The 27695-nt window shown below is 61.3% G+C and overlaps 1 protein-coding gene across 2 annotated transcripts; it reads left to right on the plus strand.

Annotated features, from left to right (window-relative positions):
• Nucleotides 1–1450: 1450 nt before the first annotated feature.
• Nucleotides 1451–27603, plus strand: CADM3 (cell adhesion molecule 3). 2 transcript variants are annotated; one of them, XM_074809236.1, is made up of 10 exons: nucleotides 1451–1619; nucleotides 16443–16583; nucleotides 16798–16950; nucleotides 17159–17296; nucleotides 17533–17703; nucleotides 18222–18312; nucleotides 18701–18870; nucleotides 22180–22305; nucleotides 22808–22873; nucleotides 23368–27603. In XM_074809236.1, exons 1-10 carry the CDS (start codon nucleotides 1547–1549, stop codon nucleotides 23484–23486), a joined length of 1248 nt encoding a protein of 415 aa, XP_074665337.1. In that variant the 5' UTR covers nucleotides 1451–1546; the 3' UTR covers nucleotides 23487–27603. The 2 variants fall into 2 exon arrangements, with proteins under 2 accessions (XP_074665337.1, XP_074665338.1); XM_074809237.1 differs by lacking the exon at nucleotides 22808–22873.
• Nucleotides 27604–27695: the final 92 nt, after the last annotated feature.

Here is a 27695-nt window from a genome sequence, read left to right on the forward strand (position 1 = left end):
ATTATGACTAACGGAGACATCCCTCTTGCACAGCATTTGTGCAGGAGATCATCAGGGTGTGGAAAAGCTCAGCATAAAAGCACGTGAGGAGGAGTTTACGCTGATGTGTGAAATGAATGTATGTGTTTGTTTCAGACCTACTAAAGCAAAAAGGGTTAATTTCTCCTCTAGGGCTGCAGGAGGGAGTCCGAGCTAGAAATGTCTGGGCAGGCATGAGCTAGCTCTCAGCTGTTACCATCTAATGGATGATAACATGGATGGATAACAGTGGATAAAGGAGTTGCCCGGGAGATGCCATGGGATAGCAAGGGCTGGACGCTGACTTTTAGGGACTGGCAGCCAAGGACTGGAACAAACGCAGACTTCACCCCAAATGGGATTCGACTGCAAGTCTGAACGAGGACCGGTCACGAGACTGGGCAGTCCGTGGGCTGCTGCAGAGCGAGAGGAAGCCCTTCAACCCTGAGGACCCTGATGGGCACGGGTGACCCCCCAGCATTTCAGCTGCAGTCCTTCTGACCCCGCAAAGCACTGAGGGGACCATCCTGCACCCATCAAGCTGCACACGCTGTCTGCTCGCCCGTGCTCAACAGGCTGGCCGCAGGGCCAAGGGGAAAGCCAAAGCCGGGCCTTCAGCCGCAAGAGCCACGGGAGTTGCTTTGCAATGTGACACATGCTGAGCACGAGGCACGGAGGAGAGCGATGCCAGACCGAGCAGGGCCAGCGACCCTCGACGGCAGCGGCACCCCCGCCTCCCGCCGCCAGCCACCCGGGGCTCGGCCCAGGGCTCTGCCAGACCCCAGACGCACCCGGAGGGTCCCCGCGGAGCGGCCCGGGCCGGCCCGCCCGGGGGACACCGCCGGGCTGTGCTCCCGCGTGTGGGGCCCAGCGGCTGCCCGCGGCCCGTCCCGGGGGTCCGGCGGGTGCAGGCGGGACGCGGTGGGCCCCGACGGGGACAGGGCCGGGCCCCGAGGGAGTGCCCGGGCCCGCCGAGCCCCGAGGCCGGCGCTCCGGGAGGAGCCCTCCGGGGGCCGGGCGAGGCTGCGAGGCGCTCCGCGGTGGGGCCGGGGCCGGGAGCGGGTCCCTCCGTCGGACCGGCACCTCCTCAGGGCGGGACCCCGCAGCCGAGGATCGGGATCCGGGGGCGACACCCTGACAAATCGCGACTCCGCTCGGAGCGGACCCGCTCAGCCCGGGGGCAGGGCGGGGACCACCGGGACCCCCGAGCCCCCCCGCCCGCCGCCGCCCCGCGCCCACCTGCCTCCCGCGGGGAGCCGCGCATGTGGAGCGCACCACCGCGCCCGGGGTGCGCGGGGGGGGCCGGCGGCCGGACCGGGCATGTTTACACGGGGGCCGAGGGGGGCGGCACCGGCGCGGCCCCCCCGCCCCCCCCGCCGCCGCGGCACGAATGGTCTCTTCCTCGCGCTCTATTTAATCCCCGCCGCTGCCGCACCGCCGGCTCCAGACCGGAGAGCAGCGCCGCGCCCGGTGCCGCCGCCTCCGCGCTGCGGCTCGGCTCGCCCCGGCCCCGCGGGCACCCGCCACCATGCTGCCCCTCGGCCTCCTCCTGCTGCTCCTCGCCTGCGTCGGCGCCGCCCGGGGAAACCTCTCCCGCGACGGTGAGTGGCGGGGCCGGGCGAGCCCCCCCCGCTATCGCCCAGCGCCTCCCGGCGGGAGCCGGCGGGGCGCGCCCCTCCCTCACCGGCCGCGCGCGCGGGGCGGCGGGTGGGGACACACCGGGACACTGGCCGCGCGCGAGCGGCAGGTGCGGGGGGCGGCGGGGCTGGGCCGCCCGTTATGTGGGTCAGGGCGTGGGGCTCGACAGGTGCCGCGCGCCCCGCCCCGGCTCTCGGGGCCCGCCCGCGCCGCCACCGGCCCCGGCGGGTCTCAAGGTCACAGCGGCGCCGGTGCTGCCCGCCGTGTCCCCCCCGCCGCCGCGTACCGCCCGGGGCGGGGCCGCAGCCGGGGCGGCGGAAGGTTCCAGACAGGCCCCGGCGGGCGGCGGCGGAGCCTGGCCCCTCCCGGCGCTGCCCGCGGCGGGGCGGGTGGAGTCGCGGGGCGGGCGGCGGTGGATGGAGACTCCCCGGTGGGGAAGAGCCTCGCACCCCCCTGGAGGATGGTGGGGTCGGTGGTAACCCCGGGGGGGCGGGGGTGGAGCCCCCGGGTGATGGCGATAATCTCCCCGGGCAGGGTCTGCCCTTCCCCGGGATGGGGCGGGTCCCCGGTTCCCCCCGGCAGAGCAGGAGCCCTCGGTGGGAGTCCCGGCCCCGCCCCAGGACGGTGGGCTCGGGGAAGGGCGGCTGCTCCCCATCCCGCCGGGATCCCGCCGCTGTCGGGATGTCGAGTGACATCCCAGTGCCTGGCCGGTCCTCGGCGTCTGGGGGCGCGGGGCTCGGCGGGAGCATCGGCCCTGGAGACAAAGGGTGCTCACCCGCCATGGCCACGGCGGCACGGGGCGAGGCAGCCGGTGACGACGGGCCGCCAAGCAAATGTCATTTCGGTGGGGGCCCCTCAATGGCAGCACCTTGTTTTCCGTAACCATTCGACTGCGGAGTCCTTGCTGGATTGCCAGCGCTCTCTGCTTGGGGCCTGCAATTCTTGTCAGGCAGCTGGCGGCTGCATTTGCCGTGTTGGGAGTTGGTGGTTGTGATAAAATCGCTGCTGTGTGTGTTTGGATCGGTCGTGGGGCAGGTCGTGGGGAGATGCAGCAGCCGTCCGGGGCCTGGCCTCTGCCCCCAGTCTGCGTGTCGTGTTTTGGTGGCTGTTGCGGAGGCTGGCAGCGGGAGAGGGTCCAGTCGCCTTCCGAGTCCCTGCCGGTGGCTCCTTGGAAGCAGGGAGGTGATTCTGGTGTGAGCACGTGGCCCTGGGATCGGGGGTCCCAAGGGCTGTTGCAGTACGGAGGGTACGAGGTCTGGACGCGCGAGGAGCGATTCTCCCCCCACCTCCCCTGTGTCCTGGCCCTTTGCTGGAGGAGGCTGCTGTCACAGGCAGAGCTGCTCTGGGGGCTGGTGTGGGTTGGTGGCTGCGTTCCCATCCACGAATCCTGGGATTTATTCTGGTTATGGCCACGGTCCTCCCACAGGAGCCCGAAAGAGTCACTTGGGTGTGGGTGATGCTCAGTCCCACAGCACAGGGATGTCCTGGCATCCTGTACACGGCGATGCTCAGCGCGTGGGTCGGAGCAGGCAGGAGGGGGTGGCTGAGCAGCCTGCAAGTGCTCACATGAGGGGGGTGGCCGTGACCTGAAGTTGTGTGTAGTCCTAGGGCAGGATGCAGCCTGGATGATGACACTGCAAGATTTCTTTCAGGGCTGGCTTGCTGCTCTTGCCCAGCCCTGGCCATGAGCTGCCAGGCTCTCCACTGTCCGATGCAGCAAGACAAATGGACCCCCAAAAAGCAGAGGAGACGGATGGCTGGAAGATGCTTGAAAGAAGCTGCTGGCATGTCTTTGTGGTCAGTACCTTACGCCCGCGCGCCTCAGCCGTCAGCTCCCAGCGTGTCCTGGGGCAGGGACAGAGGAGCTCTCTCCTCTCCTCGAAGAATTGCTCCTCCAGCGCTCTGGATTTCAAAACTACATGGTGACAGGGCCCAGCAGAGCCCCTTGAAGCCGCCTGGGCACTGGAAGCGCTGGTGCTTTACACCGCGGCCGTGTTTGTGCACTTGGCTGGTGTTGTGCTGCTGTCGGCAGATTTCTGAATGTTTGGGCTGGATGCGTGGTTGTCCTTGCTGCGAGGATTATTCCCCCTGAGGAGTTATTCCACTCTAGAGTTGTGTAACCCTTTTGTTTGAACAGTGCCCTACTGTTGTCCCATGGGAAGCCACAACATGCCAAAACCAGACTTCATGGGGCTGTTTTTCTCTGTGCTCAGTAGCAACCTCATCCTGCTGTGGCACCGGCATTGCGGGCTCTGAGCAACCCTCGGTGCGCAGCACCAGGAGCACCACTGTCCCGCAGCAGAGAGTGGGGAGGCTGGGCAGCTTCAGTGACACAGCAGGGAGCTGAGCTTGGGTCTCGCATCCAGTTACCTCCCACTGTACCAGAGCTGCTCCACTCATCGTGTGCATTTCTCTTGCTGGGAGAAGCCTTGGTGCTGAGGGTCTTAGAACTGGGTCTGCCTGGGCAGGTGTAGATGCCACAGCAGAGGGGCCCAGGACTGCTCTGTCTCCTGTAGGTACTGAGGCTGGTGAGGTGGCTTGTGCCCATGCCTCCTCGTTGGCTGAGGAGAACCTGGAGACCATCTTGAGATATCTGAAGCCGGACGAGATGAGCTCCCTGCCTGGTGTTTGGAAAGAGTCAGGTTCAGGAGACTATCCCCTTCCTGGCAGGTGGCTTCATCTTTCTGAAGCTGGTGGAGGTGTCTGCTTGGCCAGAGCACACAGGAGGAGCTTTCTTTGTCTTGGGGAGATGCTCTGTGCTTCCAGCTGGTGTCCTTTCTGTAAGACGTCATCCGCCCTGCCCTGCCTGTGTGGGAATGGTGTCCAGCGGTAGGAGCATGGAGCTGGGAGAGAGGCTTGGACTCCCACAGGGCTCTTGCCATCTCCAGCCCTAGAGCGGATGGTGGCTGCAGGTCCTCTAGTCCTGCTCGCTCAGGAGAAGCTTTGGGGAGATGTCAGCACTGGTCCCGAGCCAGACTGCAGGAGGCTGCGTGCGACCTCTGGCCTATAGCAGCAGCGCTGGGCCTGCAGCAGGGAGGCCCTGGGGAGGGAGCCCCAGTGTGCAGGAGCGGCGTGGTGGAAGCCTGGTAGTTGGCTGAAGGTAATGCAATCCTTTGCTGCTTACGGCAGTGCTTTTACCCAACTAATGTGTGCAAATGCCCTGTTCTTACATGTCATTAGGGCTCACCATATGCTACAAGTCTCTTTCTGTGCCAGCACAAGTCCTTGGCAGTAGAGTAGAGGAAGCAATGACATCCCTGATGAGGCAGTGGTGTGCAGGCATGAGAAGAGGGAGTGCGACCTATCTGCATCACTCGATACCTGGATGGCCTGATTTTGGATGACTCTGATCAGCTGCCTGGGGGGAAGCGAGCTGTTCTTGCAGCGGCGATGCAGCTGGGATCAGCATGTCAGTTGGAGGAGAGCATCCCTCTGTGAGCAGCCGGGCGGAGGGAGCCGGATGGGGAGTGTGAAAGCCACCACTCAGCTGTCTGGCATAATGTGTTAGGCTCAACAGGCAGTGCTGGATTTTAAGACAATACATGGGATCAAGTGCTGCAGAGCTGCCCCGCCACATACCCAGACAGTGAGGGGATGTGCTGGCACTGCTGCCGTGGGACAGGAATTTTGCCACTGTCCTGATAATGCCTCAGGTTTTGGCATGGTCTGCGACACTGAGGCTGGGGTGTTTGCTGGAAGTGTGGCGGCTTGGTCTGCTGGCCAGAGGAGGAATCCCCAACAGGCTGGGGTGTGGCTGCTGAAGCACAAGTTGAGCACCTCCCAAGTGTGGGTACCTTGCCTTCTCTGGAAGGAGATGGAGGGAAGCACCCTACTTGCCCAGGATTCCCTGCTTGTGAGGTCTCCTGCATGCTAGACGCTGCCTCTTCTCCCTGTGCCTGATGTTCTCGCCTTGCCAGGGGTGTTGGAATCGCCGGAGTGACTGGAGGCGTGTACATCTGGGTAGTCACCCTGGTGCTGGCACGGCCAGGCACTTAGCCAGATGGAGGAATCTGCATTAAAGCTAACATTCTTGTTTGTTTTCACTAGGTTGGTTTTAACCTAGTTTTACCCAATCCAGGGTGTCACGTGACCGTTCAGGTCCTCGCAGGAGAGGAGCAGCGTGAGGGAGGAGGTAGTGCAGGAGGTGAACATGTGTCCAAGATGCCTTTGCTGGTGGCAGTGCCAGTGTGGTGGCCTTGGAGCTTGGTGGGCTCTGCTTGTGTGCTGCTGGGCTTGTTCTCCTGGGTCCCACGTGTTTGCTGCTGTTCGAACCACTGCAGAGCACGGTCTGCTTGCGCAGATGGGAAGTGCTCTGCTCCCTGTGCTGACATTTGGCACTGTACCCCTGGTGCCCAGCCTTGTCTCCATCTGAACTGCTCTTCAGCTCCTTTTACAGCCCAGGCAATGGCTTGGCCATGCAGGTCATCTGCTGCTGTGCCTGCACAGATTGAATTGCCTCCTCATTGTCTGGCTCTTCAGTGACTCCATGGGACCTTGAAGGTGATGCCAGCACTGTAACACCCATGTAGTTAGAAGTACCTGATCCTCCTCCTCTGAATTACTGGGTCAGCTCAGCTTGAACCATCTGGTCCAGTTCTCTCCCCTCTGCTCTTGGCCAGCACCTGCAGCCATGAAGCAATGCAGCAGCAGAGCCTTCATCATGCAGTGATGGTGAGGTGCACGTGGTCTCCCTGGTGCCCTGGCTCCTCCATCCGCCTGCAAGGGCAGGTGGGGAATGAGGCTTTCCATCCCACTCTGAAAGGACTCCTGCTTTCACCCAGAGCTGTCTCAGCCCCTGTGTCGCAGCCAGCTCTGGGCTGGGCTGTGCAGTCACTGTGGCAGAGGGAGGGCTGCGCTGGCTGGGGGTGAAAAAGATAGGAGCCAGGCAGGAGTCAGACACAGTAATGCTGTGCGTTGTCTGGGCAGCCCTGATGGCAGAAGCGCTAACCCAGACGAGGCTACCTAAAGCGAGCAGTCAATAACATTGGAGAGGGGCGGAGAAGCTGAGATGTATGATGAGGGCTGGGCGGGAATGTGCTTAACCATTCCAGTCACCTGCCTGGCGTCACGCTCTGCCTCCCCTGTAATGCGGGCTGAGGGCACAGGGACCGGTGTGCGCACGGGCAGGCGTCGGACGCTGCAGCTCCCACCGCTCGGGGACTGCGGAGGCTCCCCAGTGTCATAGGGACGTGCTGGAGGGCAGCAGTGCTTGCCGCGAAGCCGGACGGCTGCATCTTTCCAGGTGACCCTGGAGTTTGCCTGTGGCTGTGGAGCAGTAGAGCTGCGAGCTTCCCCTTGTCGCTGCAGAGTCCTGCTCAAGGGGACCTGCCCCTTCCTCAGGTGATGCTCCAGGCAGTGCTCCATCTGCACATGCTCTTCCTCACCTTACAGTGCTCCAGATGGTGTATTTACTGGCCAGCCCAATGTGGAGCGATAGCTTCTCTACACCACCACTTTTGCTGCTGCTTTCAAGCCATCATTTCCAGGGAAAGCGAGTTCTGACGCTTCTGGTCTGAGTGGCCAACAGTGCAGAGAGCAGCAGGCTTGCTGGGCCACCCACTGCGCAGATGCTGCACAGGAGCCGGGTTCGCTTTCTCAGTCTGGAGACAAGCGCAGGGCTGGCCGTGCCAGGAGACAGGGCTCGTTGGGACCCCTTTACCCCAGGCACCCTGGGGACCTGGTTTCCAGAGGCGGGATGTGTTTGGTGGTGTCTGTGCCAGCACTGTGCCCAGGGCAGCAGCTCATAGAATCACAGGATGCTTTGGGTTGGAAGAGATCTTAAAGCCCATCCAGTCCCACGTCCCTACCCCTGGCAGGGACACCTTCCACTAGCCCAGGTTGCCCAAAGCCCTGTCCAACCTGGCCTTGAACCCTTCCAGGGAGGGGGAAGCCACAGCTTCTCTGGGCAACCTGTGCCAGGACCTCACCACCCTCACAGGGAGGAATTTCTTCCTTATGTCTAATCTAAATCTGCCCTCTTTCAGTTTATAACTGTTACCCCTCATCCTATTACTACACTCCCTTACAAAGAGTCCCTTGCCATCTTTCCTGTAGGCCCCCTTTAAGTACTGGAGGGCTGCTGTGAGGTCTCCCTGGAGCCTTCTGCTCGTGCTCCTTTCTGCTGCGATCAGGCTCACGCTCTGCTCTCCTCCCAGTCAGATGTGTGGTGGAAGCTGTGGGGAGATGGGCCCAGTGGTGCAGCGTGCTGCAGGGCTCTGCTCTTAGCTTGTCTTTGAACACCTTCACCCCAAGCAGATAAACACAGTAATAGGGCAGCATTGTGGCATTTTCCTGGGGAGCTCTGCTTTGCCTCTCCACATCTCAACAGCTTTGGTTTCTGCCTTCTTTTTTGTCTCCCTGTGATGCTGGGGACTTCATCTCCAAAAGGGACAGACCATGCAACAACAGAGATGACCTGGTGGGCCACAGCCAAAGCTGAGAGCGCTTGGTGCTCCCTGGGCATCGACTGGGATGTGGGGATGCCTTGCTGCAGCTGGGCACAACGGAGCATCCACTGCAGTCACCTGAAAGACCCGCAGGGTTGAACCTGTATTTAATCTTTTGAAATTACTCTTGCCTCCTGTCTTTCTGGGAAGTCGGGAGGAAGTGTTAGTGTGTGGTGCCCATCAGCAGGCACGCTGTCCCCTAGGAGAGGAGCAGAGCTGCCAGGGTTTCCCCATTTCTTATTTCTGTTATAAATATCCTCTTATACAACCTTTTGTGTTTAATCCTCGGACAGTTGGGAGTGACAGTTTCTCATGCCAGCTTGGGCAGAGCTCTGCTGCAAGTGTTTAGATGCCTGCAAAGCAACAAGCAATGTACCAGGGCATCCGAAGCAACCATTTCTGAGACACCTCGCTGGGCAGGCGGGAGATCCTTAAAACAGAACTGTCAAAGCAAAGAGCTCGTTCCCTTGGCAACAGTCATGTTGAAGATTGGCCTTAGGGTAGGAGCTAAAAAACATGCTCAAAAAAGTAGTTATCAGCCGTTTGCTGTCAAACTGGAGGAGGGCCCTTGGAGAGGGGTCACCCTGCCTGGCTCTGCTTGCTGCTGCCCTGTGCCGGAGGGAAGCCTGAGATGGGAGGGTCCGGGCGAGCTTGCTGCTTGTTCACAAGGGAATTAGTCCCCTTCTGGAGGGTCCCAGCAGAACTCCAACACTGGGGGTGGCTGTCACGGTGCTTGGATGATTTGTGGTGGCCTGGAATGGGGCTTTTCCCCTCATCTCTGTCCTGCCTCCTCCAGGACTTGCCTGTACTTGCCAGGCTCGCGTGTGGCATGTGCCTGCGCTGGGCTCTCGGCTCTCCTCGGGCCCACTGCAGCTTCGGGCTTTGGCCGGTGACTTGCAGGTTGGGGTGGCAACAGATCTCAGCCATGGGATCGCTGGTGGCCTCGGAAGGAGGCAATCACCGTGCCCGGCACCGGGATTCCCCGACGATGCTACTGCCTTTTGCTGAGCTAATTGGCCACCAGACCGGTGTGAATGTGCAAACACGACTGAGCAGAGCCGCCAGCGGCAGCCTGCGTTTGTGCAGCTGCCAAAGCTGCAGGCAGGAGCTGCTGCAGCTGCCATCAGAGGGGTTCCCCAGCTCCCTCGTCCCCTGACCAGCCTGCTCCCGTCCCGGCTCTCTACAGGGCTCATCTGGCCCTGGGGCAACTGGAAGAGCTGTCAATGTCTGGGGGGACTGGGCTGTGTGCTTGGGCAGGGCAGAAAGCAGAGTCCCGCTGGTCCCGGAGGAGAGGCTGCTTCCCATCTCAGGCGGAGGGAGGAGGGCGTGCGGTGAGGACATGCGGGAGGGCTCTGTCAGCTTGCTCCAAAAGCAGCTGTCCGGGGCTGGAGGAGGTGGGCATCCTGTGATCTGAGAGCTTCGGTGGCCCTTGTGAACAGTCTCTCTCTTCAGCTGCTTCTATTTCTTGGCTGCTCTTGGCTGCTGATTGATTGCTAATTGCTGGCCGTGTTTCAGTTCCTTAACCCTGGTCAGGTGTCACAGGCAGCTGTCAGCTTCCACCGTACCCTCTGCCAGGGCGGTGACCGCATCCCCACACCCTGGGAGAAGGATGCAGCTCTGCAGCTTGCTGGTGGTGCTTGGGGCTGAGCGTCAGTGCCCGTTGGACCAGGACCCTGCTGCTCTCGCCTGCAGAGGGCTCAGGGCTGCTGGAGAGCATTGATGGGATCCTGGAGGCCGTGACCAAAGTCACAGTCCAAAGTCTCTAGTGTGGTCTTGGGAGAACCCCAGCAAAGGCCCAGGGTTCAGAGCAGGCTGGGTCCTCTTGCTTTGCCCCTTCCCAGAGAACATTTATGTACGCGTCTGCTTTCAGAGAAATAATACAGAACTTGGTGTTTAGGGTGGCGAGTTGGGGTTTTTCATGTGGACCATACTTGAACGCATGGAGCCCCTGCACTTGGCTGACCACTTCACTTGCAAGAAGCGAGTTCCCTTCACGTTGGGAGCTTGGGCAGCAGGTCCCCTTGTCGCTCCCCCGCTAACCTCTGGATCTCACACCCCACGTCACAAGCCCCCACTGCGGAGGGCTTGGCTGTTGCAGAGCCAGCTGTTGAAGAGTGGCACGTCACAGCATCCCTGTATATAAGAGTTCAGTGCAGACTCTTAGGGATTGTGTGTTTTCCCCTTCTAGTGAGCGTTTGTGTTAATGTGACAGTGTCACCCTGAGATCAAATCTCTTGCTTTGTGGGAAGGCTGGGTCAGAGAGGCTGGCTGTTGTGGGCTGGAGGTACAAGGGTGGGAGCTGGTAGAGAGGGGCCAGAGGAAGGTTCTGGCACCAGAGGGTGCAAATGGGGGTCCTGGATGGATTTGTCCCTGTAAGGGTGAGGAAAACCTGGGAAACTTCCTGAAGCACCTGGATGCCACAGCCCCTGTGGCCTTGCTGTGCCAGGGAGAATTGCCTGCCTAGTAGGGTAACCCTGCTCGCCAGGAGAGCAGCTGGGTGATGGCACACAGGGATGTCCCCACTTCTAGTGCTCTCCCAGATCAGCCTGGCTTCTTGCATCCTTCCCACCACCACCTTTTGATCTGAGACTGCTTCAGCCTGCAGCCTGGCCCTCCATCTGCTCTCTTCACCTCCTGCTACCCGTATCCTCCGCTGCCTTGCTCTTGCTTGTCTGGCACTTGCTAGCTGCCTCTTGGTGACAGCACTTGGTAAAGCCTCGCAGCCATGAGAGATGTCTCGATGCCGCGGGACTGGACAAGGAGCCGGCCCTGGAGGTGTTGCAGGAGGGCCCCTTGCCCTGCATCTCCCAGAGGGATGCATCCTCCGAGGGCTGGACCGCACTGGCAAGGCTGGCTTCGGCAGGCAGGCGTGCAGGAAGAGGAGCACGGGGTAGCATTGAACAGATGCACTGGAACAGGAGCAGGTTTTCCCCCTCTAACAAAATCTGGAGCAAGTCAGCTGCTGGTGAGGAGGAGCCTGGAAGTTGGGCTCTGGGTATCCCAGACTGTGGATTCACACGCTGCTCAAATCAGCTTGCAAGCAAGCTTGCACAGCAGATGTCTGAGCCCGCTTGGCCGGGTTCACAATCCACTGAGTTCAAAACTGCCACCTTGGCCGGGCTGCTCCGGTGTCACCGCGCGGGAAGGATGCCTGCGGCTGGAAATGGAGCTTTGCAGTTCATGGCTGCTGAGTGAATTATTAAAATACAGTCCTTGGAGAGGAGATAACTCGCCTTAGAAAATGTCTGTGTCAACAGAGATAAATTGGATCTTTATGATGACAAAACTAGACTAAATAGAAAAGAATGAGGAAAATGACAAGAGTTGGTTTTTGGACTGTAGACTGGAGGCGTTTGAGGGATTTGAGCAGTGGGTGTTTTCCTCTGGGGCTGCGAGTGCCCCAACAGAAATGCTTTTGCAGCCTGGAGGCAGGCTCAGACGGGCTCAGGGTGGGCATTGCCTGGCAGAGGGTCCTGGCAGCTCCAGATCCTGCCTGCCTTGACTGTGGTTGCTGCTGGAAGTGCCTCCAGCTTTTGTCAGGACTCGGTGAATGCTCTGCCCCTCCGAGGTTGGTGTGGGCAGCGGGGCGTCCTCCAGATGCACCGGGAAGGCTGCTGGGCTGCCCTGCTCTTCCCAGACATCGCCCGCTGCTTCCCCGAGGATGCTCCAGGGAAACGGCTCCTGGATGTGTTGTGGGGTTTTGTTGCAAAGGCCCCCGGAGGTGTGGTGCTGCAAGGATTCGTGTGTCTGTACACGGAGTGTCCCAGGGCCGGACGCGGCAGAGCTGCAGACCTGTGAGGGGTCTGTGCTGGAAGGGGATGTGCGTACTGGCAGGTCCTGCTGCTGGGTTCAGGGAGCCAGGAGAGACATGTACATTGTTTTTCCCTTCATAAATATGAATGCAGCCCCCTGCAAAAGTGCACAGGTTTAATTAACGAATTTTCTAGAGTTGTTAATGATTTTTCTAGAGTGTGGTGCTTCTCTAATTGCATTGTGCCGACTGGGACCTGAAGCAAACACAAGCAGCAGCCAAAAAGAGGGGGCCTGGCAAAGCCTTTGCTGTGTGTTTTGTGGGGTGCCCGGGGTCACTCTGCCTGTCCCTGGGTCTGAGGCAGTAACTGAGCCTGTGGCAGATCTGGCCTCCTCCAGGAGAGTCCTGTGGAGGGAGAACCGGGTCCTCCACCTGCCAGGAGACCTTGCTGCTGGCTTGCCATCTCCAAAATAACTTTTTCACCCTCTTGCAGGATGGTCGCAGGGGCCTGAGGTGGCCAGTGAGGCTTGGGTGGCCCCTGGGAGCCCTGGAGCTGAGGGATCTGCTTCCCCCTCCTGGGGAGGGGAGCCGAGCCGTGAGCACAGGAGGGCTGTTGGCTGTGCGGGGGTCCTGGGCTGGCTGCACCTGCCCAAGCCCAGCACAGTGCGGGGAAGGCTGGATCCAAACGCTGCAGGCTTCTGCCTCGCCTCGGCCCTGCAGAGCAGCGCTGGCATCCCTGGGGCTGAGCGCTCGCCTCCTTTACCCTGGGGTGAGAGCAGAAGCCGTCGGCTCGGGCTGCGCAGCCCCTCGACCACAGCGGCGGGGCAGCCCCGGGGGCTGCTGCGGCCATCGAACGGTGCCGCAGGACGGGCCGAGGGGACTGTGCCAGCCCCGGCTGTCAGGTGGCAGCGGCTCCGCGCTGGCAGCAGTCACTGGCATGGCGAGGGCGGATGCTTCCCTGAGTGTCCGGCACCTGTCCCCAGGCTCATGGGGCTGTTCTAACAGACGTGCCAGGAAGGCCTGAAAGCTTCCGCTGCAGCCAGCTTTCCAGAGCATTTTCACTCTGCTCCCCCTCGTGCCTCTGAGCCCCCCGGTGCTGCCCAGAGCCCCCCAGGGGCTGGGACCTGCTTTCTGACCCTTCATGATGCTGTTGAAGGGCAGTTGTGATGCATGAGCAGGGTGGCCTAGGTGGCCCTTCGTCTTCCTTGGGACCCCCCGGCACCTGACCAGGAGGATGCGCGGGGCTGCACCCAGGGCTGGGGCTGCTGGATTTGGGAGTGGTCACAGTGCGTGAGGCATCTTCCTCCTCTGTGTGCCCCTGTCCCCAGCTGTGGGATGGCAGCTTCACCCCTTGTGCCCCACCGCCTGCCCTGCCAGAGGGGGTCTTGCCTGCGAGGATGGCGGTGAGGCTGCAGAGGGTCGTGGTGCCTTGGTCGCAGCGGCCGTGGCAGGAGCGGGAGGGGGCGAAGCTCCCGGGGTGGGACTCGCTGCTGCTGGGGTCCTGCCGCCCCTCCTTCCTGGCCCCACGGCAGCTCCCGCAGCGGCTCTGCCCCTATTCTGTCAAGGGCCAGCAGGTTAGAGCCGCGGCAGTTTTTAATTAAATCAAGCCGCACTGGCGCAGCGGCCCAGCCGTGCCCATCTGTTCCTCCAAGCTGTTGGGCGCATGGCGCGGAGGCGAGCCGAGTATCTAGATCGTGTCGGAGGGCGCAGTGCGGTGGCCGGAGGGGCTGTGCTGCAGGAGCCAGCGTGGGGCCATGTCCCCCTGCCACGCACGAGCCACCGGCCCGTGGGCAGGACGGCCGGACACAGCTCTGCAGCTCCCACAGGAGTGTGGCCTCCGGGGGTGGGACACCCGTCTTGGCGGTCCCGGCTGCGCAGCCGTGAGCTGGGGAGGGAGAAGGGAGGTCCTCGGCTAGGCTGAGCGGGAGCTGCGCTGTCTGTGCAGTGCCCTGTGTGTCCCAGTGCCCCAGGGGCATCCCCTGGCCCCTGCCCCAGGGAAACACACCTTTCTCTGTTTAACCTTTCCCCATGCTAATACCTTAATGAGGCCAGTGCTGTGGCTGTGATGGTAATTGTGTTAATTAGAGATCGGGTCTGTTCTGTGTGGGTTTTAGACCTTGTCCTCAATTGCATCCAAGTTGGAGTGTTTTGAGTTTGGACAACAGCAGCTTGCAACAGCCTAATCTTCTAATTACAGTAGTAGTAGCAGCACAAAGGCATCGTTAACCAAATTAAAATAAGCCAACAGACAGATCTCCCCAGTCAGGAGGAGCAGACGGAGAGCCACGGCCTCGATCCCCAGCTGAGCTGCAGACCCCAGCGTGTGACATGGCAGAGACGTGTTCCCCACGGAGGGGGGTGTCCTGCTCACCTGGTGCTGTCCCCAGCATCAGGGGTCCTGGTGGTCCTCTCCAGAGTTCCCACCGTGCCCAGGCCCTGAGCAAGCTGGAGATGTGTCAGGGAAGAGCCTGGGTTGTGATCAGTGTCTGGGAACAGGCTATGGAGTGAGTCTTGGGCGCTGGCTGGCTAGTGTGTGGGGAAGGCTTGATCAGCGCCTGTAAATGTCTGCAGGGAGGGAGACGTGAACCTCTTCAGCTGCCTGGGCGGGAGTGTAGCGATGGCTGAGGGCTGGCCATCAAACCCAAGCAGGTGGAGAGGAGCAAAATCTCAATAGCAAGCATGAAACATTGGCATTAGTGATGGGGAGTTTCCTGGGGCTGGAGAGAGAGTCTTTACCCTGGGAATATTTTTAATCCGAATTTGATACATCTCTGGTAATCATGGCTGCTGGGAGTGGGCAGGGAGGGATTCATGCGCTTTCCAGCCCGGGCTTTCCTGGAGTTTAACACGAGCCAAGTGGTCCTTGGGAAGCCTGGCAGCCTTGTGCTCCTGCTTTCCTCTAAAACCTTCACTCCTTCCTGCTCCCTGCAGTAGCTTTGGGGAATTTGCATTGTGAGCAAAAGAAAATATTTCCCTTCACCATTCTGAGTGGAAAATGGGGAAATTCAGCTGAAGCTGCTTCCACCCCTCTCCTTCCAATAACTGGAGCTTCTCCCAGGCAGTGAGAATCACGCAGGAAAGCAACACCTGAAATCAGGGCTGCACTGCAGGCTGCATGGGCACACAGGCAGGATCACCCAGGGCTTTGGGGTCCTGAGGCCGAGTCCCTGCCTAAATGTCAGTAACTTGGGCAGAGATAGAAGACGATGCTTTGTGAAGCCCCACATCCAGCACATGAGCAGGGTGCAAACAGCAGCAGCATCCGTGTTCCTCCCTCTTGTCTGTGTGTCTGCCTGTGGACCCAGCTGGGTGAGGAGGGTGTGCAGCCCCCGGCTGGGAGAGCCAGTGTCCTCCTCCTCCTCCCTATGCCGCTCAGCTCGCTGGCACATCAGCTTTCCCAAAATAGCTGTCCTTGGGACAGGCAGGGTGGTTATCTGATCCTGTTGCTGCTCTTCTCTGCCCTTGGGCTGCTTGGCAGCATGGAGCCCTGCGAGGAGCCTGAAGGAAGTGAAGGACGATGTCTTAGCTGGGGAAACACAGTCCGGGAAGGGACGTGCACAGCCCAGGAGCAGCACAAGCAAGAGAAAATCCCCTTAAGGAATGACATGGAGAGCAGGTCACTGACTGCACCCCACAGGCCACACTCAACGGGTCGCGGATGCTTTTGCTGGAGGCAGGAGTGGAGGTGGCCGGCGGAGCATCCGTTGTGTGGGGTGCTTGGCACAGAGGCACCCCGGGTGCGAGCCCTGGCTTGCTGGCACGGCCAGGGCAGTGGAGCAGAGCTTGCTGCCTCCCCAGGTGCCTTCAGCCAGTGCCTGTGCCAGTCTCCTGCTGCCTCCTGGCATAGCCCTACTTCTGCCTGGATCCGCTCATGCCTGCGGGCACCAGCTGCCTGTATCTTCCAGCAGCCCCAGGGGCTGTGCTCAGAGCCAGGCCTGACGCTGGTGTCTGTGCAGGTTGGCATGGAGCTACTGCCCGGGAGCTGCTGTCCCAGCGGGTGCTGCAGGGTGGGTGGCAGGACGGATCCTGCCCGCTGGTCCTTGCTTCCCCAGCTGTAGTGGGGCCGTTCCCTGCTGGGGAATGGGATTGCAGTGGGAGACCCAGGCTGACACATGCCCTTGAGCAGGTCCCCTTTGTCCCCAGGACGGCTCCACTCCAAGCATGGTGCCTGTGTGATAGAAAGCCCTTGTCCCTGGAGAGGGGCCACAGCCACGAGCAGATGCTCGAGGGGCTGTGCAGACGCTCCTGGATATGCAGACATGCACCCTGGCATGCGCTGACAGTCTCCCTGGATCCAGCCAGACCTCTGACAACGCCTGCTCCTCTTCCCTGTGCCCCTCCATGCTGCTGCCCAGAGCAGCAGAGCCAGGTGACCCAGCCTGTGTAGCCTGGCCATCCAGGGCTTGGGGTCAGCTGGAAAAAATGTTTGTCCCAAGCAAGCTGTATTCAGCCCAGCCCTGAAGCCCTACTTGTCCCAGGGGTTTTGGTGTGTTCCTCCCTCCCTTCCCTTGGTTGCTCAGTGGTGCTTGTGCGTACCTGGGGAGAGGTGATGCCCAGGGCCCCCGCTAACCTCTCCTGTCTGTGTCCAGAGAGCCAGCCCACAACATCAGATGAGACTGTGGTGGCTGGTGGTACCGTGGTGCTCAAGTGCCAGGTGGAGGATCCTGATGACTCCTCGCTGCAGTGGTCCAACCCTGCCCAGCAGACCCTCTACTTCGGGGAGAAACGAGGTACATGTTCAGGAACTGGGGATGGGAGAGGAGCCAGCTTGGGGCCAGGGCGATGGAAGGCAGAGGGGAAGCGGATCAGGGCCAGTGGTGCTCCAGAGGGTGATGTTCCCTCCTGATCCCCACCTACACTGATGCCACTGGGCAAAGCAGGAGCTAGTGGAGGAGCGTGGTGGTACTGATCCTGTCACTCACCCTGTTGCCCCTTTTCCCCCAGCCCTGCGAGATAACAGGATCCAGCTGGAGAGGTCGACACCCAACGAGCTGACCATCAGCATCAGTGATGTGGTGCTGTCAGACGAGGGGGAATACACCTGCTCCATCTTCACCATGCCCGTGCGGACTGCAAAGGCCCTGGTCACCGTGCTGGGTAAGCCACCAGTGGCAGCCCCCCACCTGCTCCTGATCTGCCTTCAAGATGCTGTCGTACAGCCGTTCATGCTGCTGCTCCCGTATCCCTACCCATAACTCACCCTTGACGTGTTTATTGACATGTCTTTGTGTGTCTGTCTGTCTCTGGGTGGTAGCACACGCATAGCTAATAGGCTGTTGTATTTCTTGTCTCCTCACTCTACCAGGAATCCCCCAGAAACCCCAAATCTTTGGCCACGAACAGCCCATTGATGAGGAGAAGATAGCCCGGCTGACCTGCCGGTCCTCTGGCAGCAAGCCCGCGGCCCAGCTCCGGTGGAAGAAGGGCAACAAGGAGCTGACGGGTGGGTGCCCAAGCAGGGGGGCTCTGCCCTGAGGGACTGGGATGGCTGAGAAACACCACGGAAGCAGGTGGGGCACCAGGGGTTGCGGATGCGCCTGGTGCTGGACCACACTGGTGTCCTGTGCTACCGCCAACAAGGGGATGGGGACAAGGTGTCCCCTGCTCAACACGCGTGTCGGCCTCACACCTCTGCTGGCGTACTGTGTCCGTCAGCTCTAACGGCCCCTGTCCCCACAGACGAGGGCACTGAGGTGGTGGAGGACCCCAATGGAAAGACCTTCACCGTGAGCAGTCGGGTGGAGTTTCGCGTCACCAAGGAGGACAACGAAGCCGAGGTGACCTGCACCGTGGACCACGAGTCCCTGCAGAACTCCGAGAGGTCGACCACACAGAAGCTGCAGGTCCACTGTATGTGTCGTGTGAGGATGATGGCACAGGGCTGTGGAGGGGCGGGAGAGGTGGAGGAGGCCTCAGCGTCACCACAGTTCAGCAGACATCCCACACACGGCCCTACGTTTGCACGTGCATACAGCCATGGCACGTACTACAGGCTCACCAGCCTGCGTGCACAGGGGTCCTGTTACACGCAGGGGCACTGCACAGCGATGCTTCCCCTGCACACGCACACCCGTGGCTTCTCCTGCCTGTCCCTGTCCCCATCTCCCTGAGACTTGTCTGTGCCATCCCCCACATCCTGCCTGTCCCCATTCCCCTTGTCTTGCATGTCCCCTGTGATGACAGGGTGAGGGATGTGGGAGCTGTGCTGTGCACCCCCAGAGTGCCGACCCCCACCCCAGTCTGCCCGACCACCCACAGGTGCACTCACGCAAAGATGGGGCTGAGGTGGGGTTTTGGGGTGCCTGCAGGCCCCTGCACAGTGTGGGGCAGGGACAGGCGGTCACGCAGCTGTGCCTCTCCTTTTTCAGACAAGCCAACAGCGAAGATCGAGCCACATCCCCAGTACCCGCGGGAAGGCGAGAAGCTCCAGCTGCAGTGTGACGGGCAGGGCAACCCCATGTAAGCCCTCCTCGCCTTCCTCCTGCTCAGCCCGGCCAGGCCCTGCCCCACTCATCCCCCCATGGCCAGCTCCCAAAACCGCCGCTCAGCCCACCCCAGAGCCCAGGCAGGGCATTGCCGGTAGCACTGTGTGTGCTCAGGGCCGGGCACTGGCCTTGCGTCGCTGTCAGGTAGGGCCAGGCACCCCGTGAACAGGCGAAGCCCCTGTCCTCTCCCTGGAGCAGTCCATCCATCCCAGCTCATCTCTAAATCGGATATTTTTCTCCTGCTTAAACACTCCCACACTTTCGCTGCCCCCTTTGCTGCCTGGCCAGGGCCTCTGCTCTGCCCCAGCCCCTCCCAGGGTGCTGGGAGGACGGCGGTGCCTCACCCCCATCCCGCTCCGCAGCCCCCAGGAGTTCCTGTGGGAGAAGGAGGGCAGCGACGCACCCCTGCAGCTGAGCTCCGACAGCGTCCTCATCTTCCCTTTCCTCAACAAGAGCGACAGCGGCACCTACGTCTGCACGGCCACCAGCTCCATGGGCAGTGTCGTGGCCAAGTACAACCTCGACGTCAGTGGTAAGCGGGGCCGCAGGGCACCCGGCGTCCCCTGGCTTCTCCCAGCAGCTGCTGGCTGGTGCAGCCGCCTCCGTCTCAGCTGCATCTCCCCGTGAAGGGGCTCGTGGACCCGGGGGACTGTGGTGGGAGGGGGGCTCTGGTGCAGGGCAGGGGTGTGCATGCAGCCAGGTCCTGGCACACTCGCTGGCAGAGCGCTGCGTCCCCAGCTCCTCCGGCCGCCTCCAGTCCACCCGTCCTTCCCTGCACTGTGTGGGGCTGCTGCCTGCGGCCAAGACAGGCAGAGAGCAGTCGGGGGGGGATCAGGGCAGGGGCACGCGTGGCCCAGGCTGAGCTCGGTCCCTGTTGCCTCCGATGGGGAGTGGGAGAGGGTGCGATGGGGGAACTGCAGGGCTGCAGACAGGATTCTGCTGGAGTCTCTGGGGCAGGAGGAAAGGCCAGTGCTCCTGCGCCTGTCACAGGCGGGAAGCCTCTGCGTGTCACCACCACGAGCCAAAGAGGATTTCCAGACGGCACCAACCCCTCCAAACCACAAGGTGCCCCCGCAGCCCTGTCCCAACCTTCTGGAGATAGGCCCTGTGGCTTCCCCTGAGCCGCTGGAGCTGCAGGCTTGCGCCGCGTCCTGTGACCCCAGAGCGTGTCGCCGCTCGACACCCGTCCCCCCGTGGGAAGGGAAAGCACCCGCTGCCTCCCCGCGGGGCGCCGTCCCCTCGCTGCCTCCCCCCGTCCCGGCCGTGCTCTGCCGCTGTGTTCGCTGTCGTTGTGCCCTGTTACACCCAAGCGCCGTGTGTCGCGCATGGAGCAGCGCTAGTGGAGCCGTGTGCTGCGCGGGGCTGCCAGTGCCTCCCCAGCCCCTCCCTGTCTGGTGGCACTGCTGCCCTGGCTCTGTGCTCGGCACCCAGCCCCCTGTCCAGCAGCTTTCCTGTGTTGGTAGGAGCCTGTTTTCCCACGTCTTTGGCCTTGGATTTGGGGTTCTCTTCCTCTTCTGCCAGACTTCTTGCCATCTCTCTCCTCTCTACCGGCCTTGGACTATCCATCTTCCAGCATTCCTACATGCTCCAGCTCTTCCCTTTCCTGTCCCCTTTCCCTCCCCTCCTGTTTTGGGCGCTCTCGGCATCCTTCCCCTCCAACGTGGCTGTGGGTAGAGGGAGCGCATGGCAACAATGGCACCTCAGGCACCCTGTTCCTCTGAGTCCCTCTCTGCCTGCCCAGGATGAGCCCCTAAATGCCCAACCCTGTGCAGTCGTTCCTCCATCACCCCTTGTGTCTCCCTGTCCACCTGGGTGCAGGGTCTGCAGAGGGAGCTGGTTCCTGAGCCCGGCTGTGAGCACACAGCAGCACCCAGAGCCCTCCGCACCCATCCAGGAGCACCAAAGCCCCCAGGGTGCTCAGCACCCATTCACAGGCCCACCACAGCATCTGGGGTGCTCGACACCATTCACGAGCACACAGCACCCAGAATTCTCACCCACTCGGTGTCACAGCCCCTGGCAGAGGAGCTCCACATCTAGCCTTGGTTCCCCTTGTCCAATCCCCCCTCTTTTTCCCCAGAGCCGCTCTTGGGGCACCATCACTGGAGCAGCCACTTTGCCCAGCTGAGCCCTCGAGCCTGTCCCCCACAGCAGCCACCTGGCTCCACAGTGAGGGAGAGCGGGGACGGAGCAGTCCCTGGGGGTGCATGTAGGAAAGTGTAGGTGGCACCTCATGGTGGGCGGCACCTTCCAGCCACTGCAGTTCCAGGGCTCCCAGGCAGGAGGGTCCCAGTGGGGTCCCTCACGAAGGAAGGGGTGACCGGGGGGAGCTGGCAGGAGAGGAGATGGGGGAGATATTCACAGCAGTGTGTCCCAGAGGACGGTGTCAGGAGAAGAGGAGCGGGACCTGTGGCCAAGAAAGGGGTCGTGGAAGGAGCTGCTGAGAAGAACGGGTCCCATCAGGCCGGGGGGAGCCAGGGTCCCCTCCGATGGGCTCTCTCACGCCTCACTGGCATCTCCTGGGGTTGATTCGTGTCCCTGTGTTTTTGTTGTCCTCCCCAGATCTTTCCCAGCTCCCCACCCCACACGTTCACTCCACTCCAGCCCCTCCGCCGGGCCCTTCCCAGCCCATCTCTCATGCTTCCATGGCCACCGCTTCATCCTTCACTCCAGCTCCCATCCAAGGTACCGTAAGCTCCTTTTCTCTCTCTTTACGGACCCGCTGCTCCCCAGCCCAGCGGGAGAAGCTCCACAGGAGGATGGTGGCCCAGGGATACCTTTGCCACGTTCCAGGTGCTCAGACAGGCTCCAGTCCCTGTGCAGCTGCTGCTTGGTGTGTGTGGACTCTGCAGCTGCCATCTCAGCACTTCGAGGTGGTGGTAACGCAGCAGAAAGAGCCGAGGTTCCGGAGCCTGGGCTGCGTAATGGTCCTTCCAGCTCTTCCTGGCAGGTTGTGGCAGCTGCTGCCTGTGAGCTGCAGCCTGTGCCTTGTGTCCATGTGAGGTGCCGTCCCTCTATCCTGTCGCCCCCCCCCCCCATTTTCTTTCCCACCCCATCCTGTCCCAATGCCTTCTCTGAGCATTTCTGTGGCTCTGTCCTCCCTGAGCTAATGGGGCACAGTGAGAGTGGAGTGGGAGGAGGATTTGTCCTTGTGTACCAGAGCTAACGCAGGATCCCAGCACAGACTGTGCTACAAGATGCAGCTGACTTGGGACTGGCCTTGGGGTCTCACCTTCCTTGGGGTGCCCTCACCTCCTGGGGAGCAGCGTGTGGCCATGCCAGCCTGCGCGTCACCTTCCTGCTGGCACAGCACAGGGGAGGAGTGAGCCAAGCCTGGCTCCACCACGTGCTCAGCCTCCCCTTTTGGGGAAAAAATCCCACCACGAAGGATGGGGCGGTGGGACCGTGGCTGTGCCTGAAGGCAAAGGTACCACAGGCTGTAGAGAGCATGTTGCCGGTGCTGCTCCCTGGGGCACGTCACAGGCAGCTGGGCGCAGGGATGGGCTGGGCCATCGCAGCTCTTCTCAGCTGCCCTCTTGCCCAGGCCAGGCTCCCAGCGCAGCCGTCGGGGCTCCTCTCGGCTGACTCCCTGCAGGAGCTGGCACCGATGGCCGCTGCTTTCCCTTCCTTGCTTCCCCTGCTGCCTTCCCTTTTACTGCTCCCACCTTGACAGTTGTCATCTGCAGCAGGATTGATGGCGCCGAGCCGAGCAGGATCGGGCCTTCCAAGGCACCTGCCTGCAGCCCTGAGTGGTCCGTGGGACAAGCAGCCGCCTGTGCTGCGCCGCAGGGTCCGCAGCGTCTCCTTCTCTCTCTTTTCTCTCCCTTTGCCGTCTGGGCAGATGCCAGCCCGGTGCCCTCGACCTCCAGCACGTACCACGCGGTGATCGGCGGGGTGGTTGCCGTCATTGTCTTCCTCCTGCTCAGTCTTCTCATCGTGTTGGGACACTACCTGATCAGACACAAAGGTACGGGGCAGGGGAGCTGCACGGGGAGGGCGTGCCACGTCGGAGCAGGCCACACAGTGCGCGCTCCCCCCTCGGCGGGTTTCTGGGAGCAGGGCTACGTCCCCAAAGCAAGAGGGCAGCATGGGGCAGGGGTGAAGGGAGGCAGCTCCCTGTCCTGCCGACCTGCCCCGTGTCTGGAGAAGCCTAGCGCAGCCAACAGAGCCCTTCCTGGGACCAGGGGCTGCTGCCTGTGCCTGTGCTGGCACCGACCCCAATGAGTCCTTGGAGCTGGGCAGCACCAGGTGGAGGCAGCTCCTACCCCATTTCTTCATCTCTCCTTTATGGCTCGGTACCCACTGCCCCAGGATTGCCCGGCCCGTGTCACTGTCCCTGTCTGTGCCTGACCCTGCCTCCTCCCTGTCCCTGCCCTCCTCACCATCCCTCAAGCCCTCTGCCCTCCTCTTCCTCCTTCCCCTCCACCATTTCCATCTTCCCATCCCTGGACTTTTCATCCGCCCGGCAGGTATGTGCATAAGACACGGGGAGACGGTCACATCCAGACATCGGCAAAACCCAGCAGAGGTGATGTGTGAGTAAGAGTCCCCCATTCCTGCCCTCCGAGCCCAGCAGAGCTGCCGCCTCTGCCCCACACCATGCCAGCTCCAGGGGCAACTGGGAGCTGGAGCCTCCTTGCAGATGGCAGTTTTGCAAAGAAACGCTCCAGTTTTCTGAGGGGGAACAGGGATGGGGATGCAGGGCAGGGCAGATGGTGGGGAGGGCAGGAGACAGGCCTGGATGCAGGCAAGGGCTGCTGCTTGCAAAGGGGGAGGCAGTTTCACCCTCTGGCCAGAGAAGACTGCGAAAGCCCAGGCAAGCCTCGGTCCCTGGGCAGGGCTTGTCCCAGGGAAACCAGTGACTTTTCCATTTCAGGCCAAACCCAAAGGACTTTCCTCTCGCTTCTGCTTTCCAGCCAGCCCTCAGGCTCTGCCAGTGGGTCCCCTCCAGGCAGCCCAGCCTGCCCCTGCTTGCGTGGGAGCAGGGTGCCGGCAGGGCCCCACCGTGACACCCCTTCTCCCCACCCAGGTACCTACCTGACCCACGAGGCCAAGGGCTCGGATGACGCCCCGGACGCTGACACAGCCATTATCAATGCAGAGGGCGGCCAACCTGGCGGCGACGACAAGAAGGAGTATTTCATCTAGGGCCGTCAGAGAGAGTGAGAAATGGAGCCAACAGACCCCGAATGAAACGGAAACCAGATCACAAACCCCACTCAACCCAACCGATTTTCTCTCGCGCCCGGCATGGGCAGACAGACGGACAGAGGGATGGCGGGACAGAGAGCAGAGAGTGACCGGCCTGAGACAAGATGATGCTTCTTGAACTTGTACAAAACGTTATTACTACGAACAGCGAAAGCCCCGGCCCCGTTTGCTTGCTTGCACCTCCATCCCTGCGACCGGCGCTCGCGCAAAACACAGACCAACCAGTGAGTGAGCGACTTTCCTTCTTCCTTTGGACGTTTGCTTTGGTTTCGTGGCTGCTCTTTGCTTTGGGCCCTTGGTTGGGATGTTGGTCTGGGGTTGATGTAGCTCTTTCCTTTGTTTCTCTCCATTTTGGTTTCTTTGACATCCAAGGATAAAATCAGTTCCAGGCTCTGGTGCAAGCTCGGGGCAGCTGGGCAGCCCCTCTGTCACAAACACTCGCCTCATGCCTCCCACCGAGAGCCGGGACCCACGTTTCCATTGCTCCCCCCAGCCTCAGCTGCTACGTGGTGGCCCCAGCCCCAGCTGGGACAGGGAGCGCGGCTGGCGGGACAGGAGCGGGATGCCGACGGGCAGCGCCTCTGCCTCCGAGGTCTTGGCACATGGCTGGGGTCGAGCAGGGAGGGACCCCAGGCCCCTGCCCTGATTTTATCCTTGGTGGTTCTTGTCGAACAGTGTCCATTCGGGAGGAGAGCTGTCCTCGTGTGGTAGATGTGTGAAGGGGGGGTGAGCTTCCAGGGTGGGAACCGCTGAGGCCCCCAGAGAGACTGGGAGCTGCCGAGGTTCACTGCAGCTCCCCGGTCCCACCCCAGCGGGAGGGGGGAGGGCAGAGGTTTGGGGGTGAATCCAGAGAAAAAGCCCCAACTTTACAAATTCTCAGATTGGAAATGTCAATTTAAACCATCTATTGAGATGTTCAGTGCAGGAGGCCGCCTGCGCTGGGAGCACCGGGAGAGCCGGTGGGCCTGCAACCATCGCCACTTTCCTCTTCACTGGGCTGGCTCTGGGGCCCCTGGAGCCTCTGGAAAGGTAGTTGAGATCCCGAGGGTGGCTCCAACCAGAGCTGGTACAGGTGGTGGCACCACGGGAGCTGAGCTGAGCTGGAGATGACCTGCTCCCGGGCACAAACAGCCCAGAGCAGCATGAGGCCTGGGATTGCTCTGACCGAGGAGATGTGCAGAGAGGGGCTCCACTGGGGTCTGCTTCTCAGAGCTGTCTGTCCCCCTTCCCTCCCCAGCCCCTTCCTAGGGCTGGTGTGAGCTTGGAAAAGGCTGTTTCCCTCTCAGCTCCAAGGGCTGCAGCCAAGAGTGGCCAAAATGCCCAGGTTTAGTGTCTTGGTGGTTTGGGGGTCTCCAAGGAGGCTGGGGGGGGGCTTTCCCTGCCTCCTACCCATTTCGCTATCTCTTCTGAGACAAAAACAAGCTTTTCCAACCTCTCCAGCACATCCCCAGGGTCCCTTGGCCCATCCCAGCCACACACCCCCAGGATGGGACTGCCGGGGGCTGTGCGCTCCAGCATCTGCAGGACACCCCTCAGCCCCGGGGAGCCAGGCCCCATCCCTCACCCTTGGGATGAGGGTTCCCAGCTCCCCAGGATCCCAACATCTCATGGTCTGAGCACAAGGGGTTTGCAGGAGCTGCCCTTCGGCTGGGCACCCCTTCAGTTTGGGGTTGTCTGGAGGAGGAGAGCCCTTGGGGCAGGAGCAAAAGCCCTCAGTGGTGGGGGTAGCCTCACCTCGGTGGTGGAGGAAGAGCTTGTGTCCTCTGCTGTGGGGTACCAGGTGCGCATGGGACAGACCCCGCGAGCACGTGGCACGAGGAGGACGCCCGTGGGGAAGCTGTTGCAGAGCGAGTGGGGCTGGAAGGGGACTGGGGCCAGGCGGACGAGGAAGAAGAGGCACGGCTCAGTGACAGGCACAGGGTGTGAACGAGCGATGCGCTTGTGGCATGTGCACAGATGTGTGTGGGTTTGTCGTGGCTAAATCGTGTGTCAGGAGCACACAGGCAGGAGGGCGTTAGCACCTCGAGGGAGAAGTGCACAAAGCCTTCGTCGTACACAGCAAAGAAAACCTGCAGTTTTCTTGATGTTGTTCCTCCTTTCCCATCTCTTTGGAGGAGGACGTTGGCCTGGAGTCCCAACGGTAGCTCCGAGCTCATTTCAAGGGATGCAACCGCTGCTGCCGGAGATAACACTGCAGATGTCGATGCTGTTAACTACTCCACTGCACACTGAGCATGTATGAATGTGCGATCTGATGCTTTGCTGAGGATCTTTAACATCCACTATCAAATAGACGTAATTCCTTCAAATAAAAATGCAAGGACGTGTTTTCAAGTACAATTTAATCTCATTGTAAGTCTACGTGCTGTAGATGGTTACAAAGAAAGCCCCAACCCAGGGGTCTGGGGGGGAAGGGGGTTAACTGGTCCCTAGGGAAAGGGATGTGGGAGCAGAGGTCGGACAGGGAGGTTTGTGCCCCCTTGAGGCAGCATGGGCACGGCCGTGGCCGGTGTTTCCCCAGTGCTGCTGCTCCAAAGCTGCTTCAGGGGCTGGTGCTGGTGGCTGCCACTTTGCCCCGATGAGACAGGTCAGGATTTGGCCTTTTGGAGACGCTGCATGGTCTGGGACATCGCAGGATGCAGCACAGGGAGGACCGGGCACAGGCAGGGCCTTGGGGCAGATGTCAGCAAAGGGTGGGCCAGGTCTCACCCCAGGCCGGCCCCTTGTCCTGCTGTGGCCACAGCAAGAGGCTGAGCCCCAGGCACAGCAGGTCCTGGGAGTGCTGGAAGCGTGAACACGAGACTGCGTCTGCAAGCAAGAGCCAAAGGACTTTGGTAGATGCAAGGGAGCAGCAGATCCACTGCCACGGGCGCGAGGGCGATGGAGACCCCGTGTCACGGTGGAGACACACCGTGTTGTGCGTGTGATGGAGAAACCACTTTGCGAGTTTGAGGCCCTGATGAATAGATCGTGTCATGGGTGTGAGGTGTGACGGGAAACACTGTTTTGGGAGCCCAGGGGCATGGTGGGGTACACCGTGTGTTGAGTCTTTTGGGGTGATGAATACACCATGTCACAGGTGTGCAGAGGAACAGCTACACAGCACGATGGGTGTCAGTCGTGAGCCGCACCACACCGAGTGTGTCGGGGTGACAGGAGGGAGGGGTGATGGGGTACACCCTGTGTTGGGACTGGGGCACGTCCTGTTATACGTGTGCGTGGTGCCGTGGTACACCAGGTCTGGGCTGTTGAGGAGGGTTGGGTACACCGTGTCATAAGCACAAGGGGTGATGTGGGTCATGTGAAGGGATGAGAAGCTACACCTGGACGCTAGCGTGGAGCTGACACCCCACACCGGCAGCGGCACGGGCACGTACGTGGTGTCACTGACGCGGCTGATGGTGGATGCACTGCGCTGCAGAAGAGAGAAGGGATGGGGCAGGTGGTGCTGCTGGGGCGGTGACATAAGGGACACGCTGTCACAGGAGAGAGGGCACACCAGGCCCCCATTCCTCCCTGCCAGCACCGAGCAAAGCTGTGCGGTGCCACCGTGTGGCAGGCAAGCCCAGGGCACCAGACACCTCCCTGGGCCTCGGTGGCCCCTTTGGGAGCGGGGGGTCCTTGTTGACCCTGTGGGCAGGGGACTTCCAGCCCCGTGTCCAGCCTGTGCCACCGCAGTCACCCGTGCTGGGCCCAGGGCGTCCAAACCGGGATGCGGCAGGGCCAGCACTGGGGGAGCGAGGAGGATTTGGGACCCCGTGGCCCTCGTTTGCAGCCAGGCCTGTTCACTCCCGCTCACCAGCCCCAGTGAGGCTCCGGCCGCTTCCCAGCCGGCACTGAACTCTCAATAGACACGAAAGCCATATTTGTAGGGAGCTCTGGAGACGCCGTGGGGTGGCAGCGGGGCAGGGCAGAGGACGGTCTGTGTTGTTGTGCTGTGTTCTTGTATGTACATAAAAGGGAGACAACGAACGTCGATGTGACTTTATAACCTTTCTAATATCCTGTGCTAATCTCGGAAAATAATCCTATAAATATATCTGGATTACACACATTACCTGCCTGCGCGTCTCTGCTTCTGCCTGCATGCGCCGGACGCTGCCAGGGCCTGGGAGGTGTCGTGGCCGTGACCCCCCGGGAGTGAGG

This window comes from Strix aluco, chromosome 30 (assembly GCF_031877795.1).
Source record: "Strix aluco isolate bStrAlu1 chromosome 30, bStrAlu1.hap1, whole genome shotgun sequence".
Taxonomy (NCBI): Eukaryota; Metazoa; Chordata; class Aves; order Strigiformes; family Strigidae; genus Strix; species Strix aluco.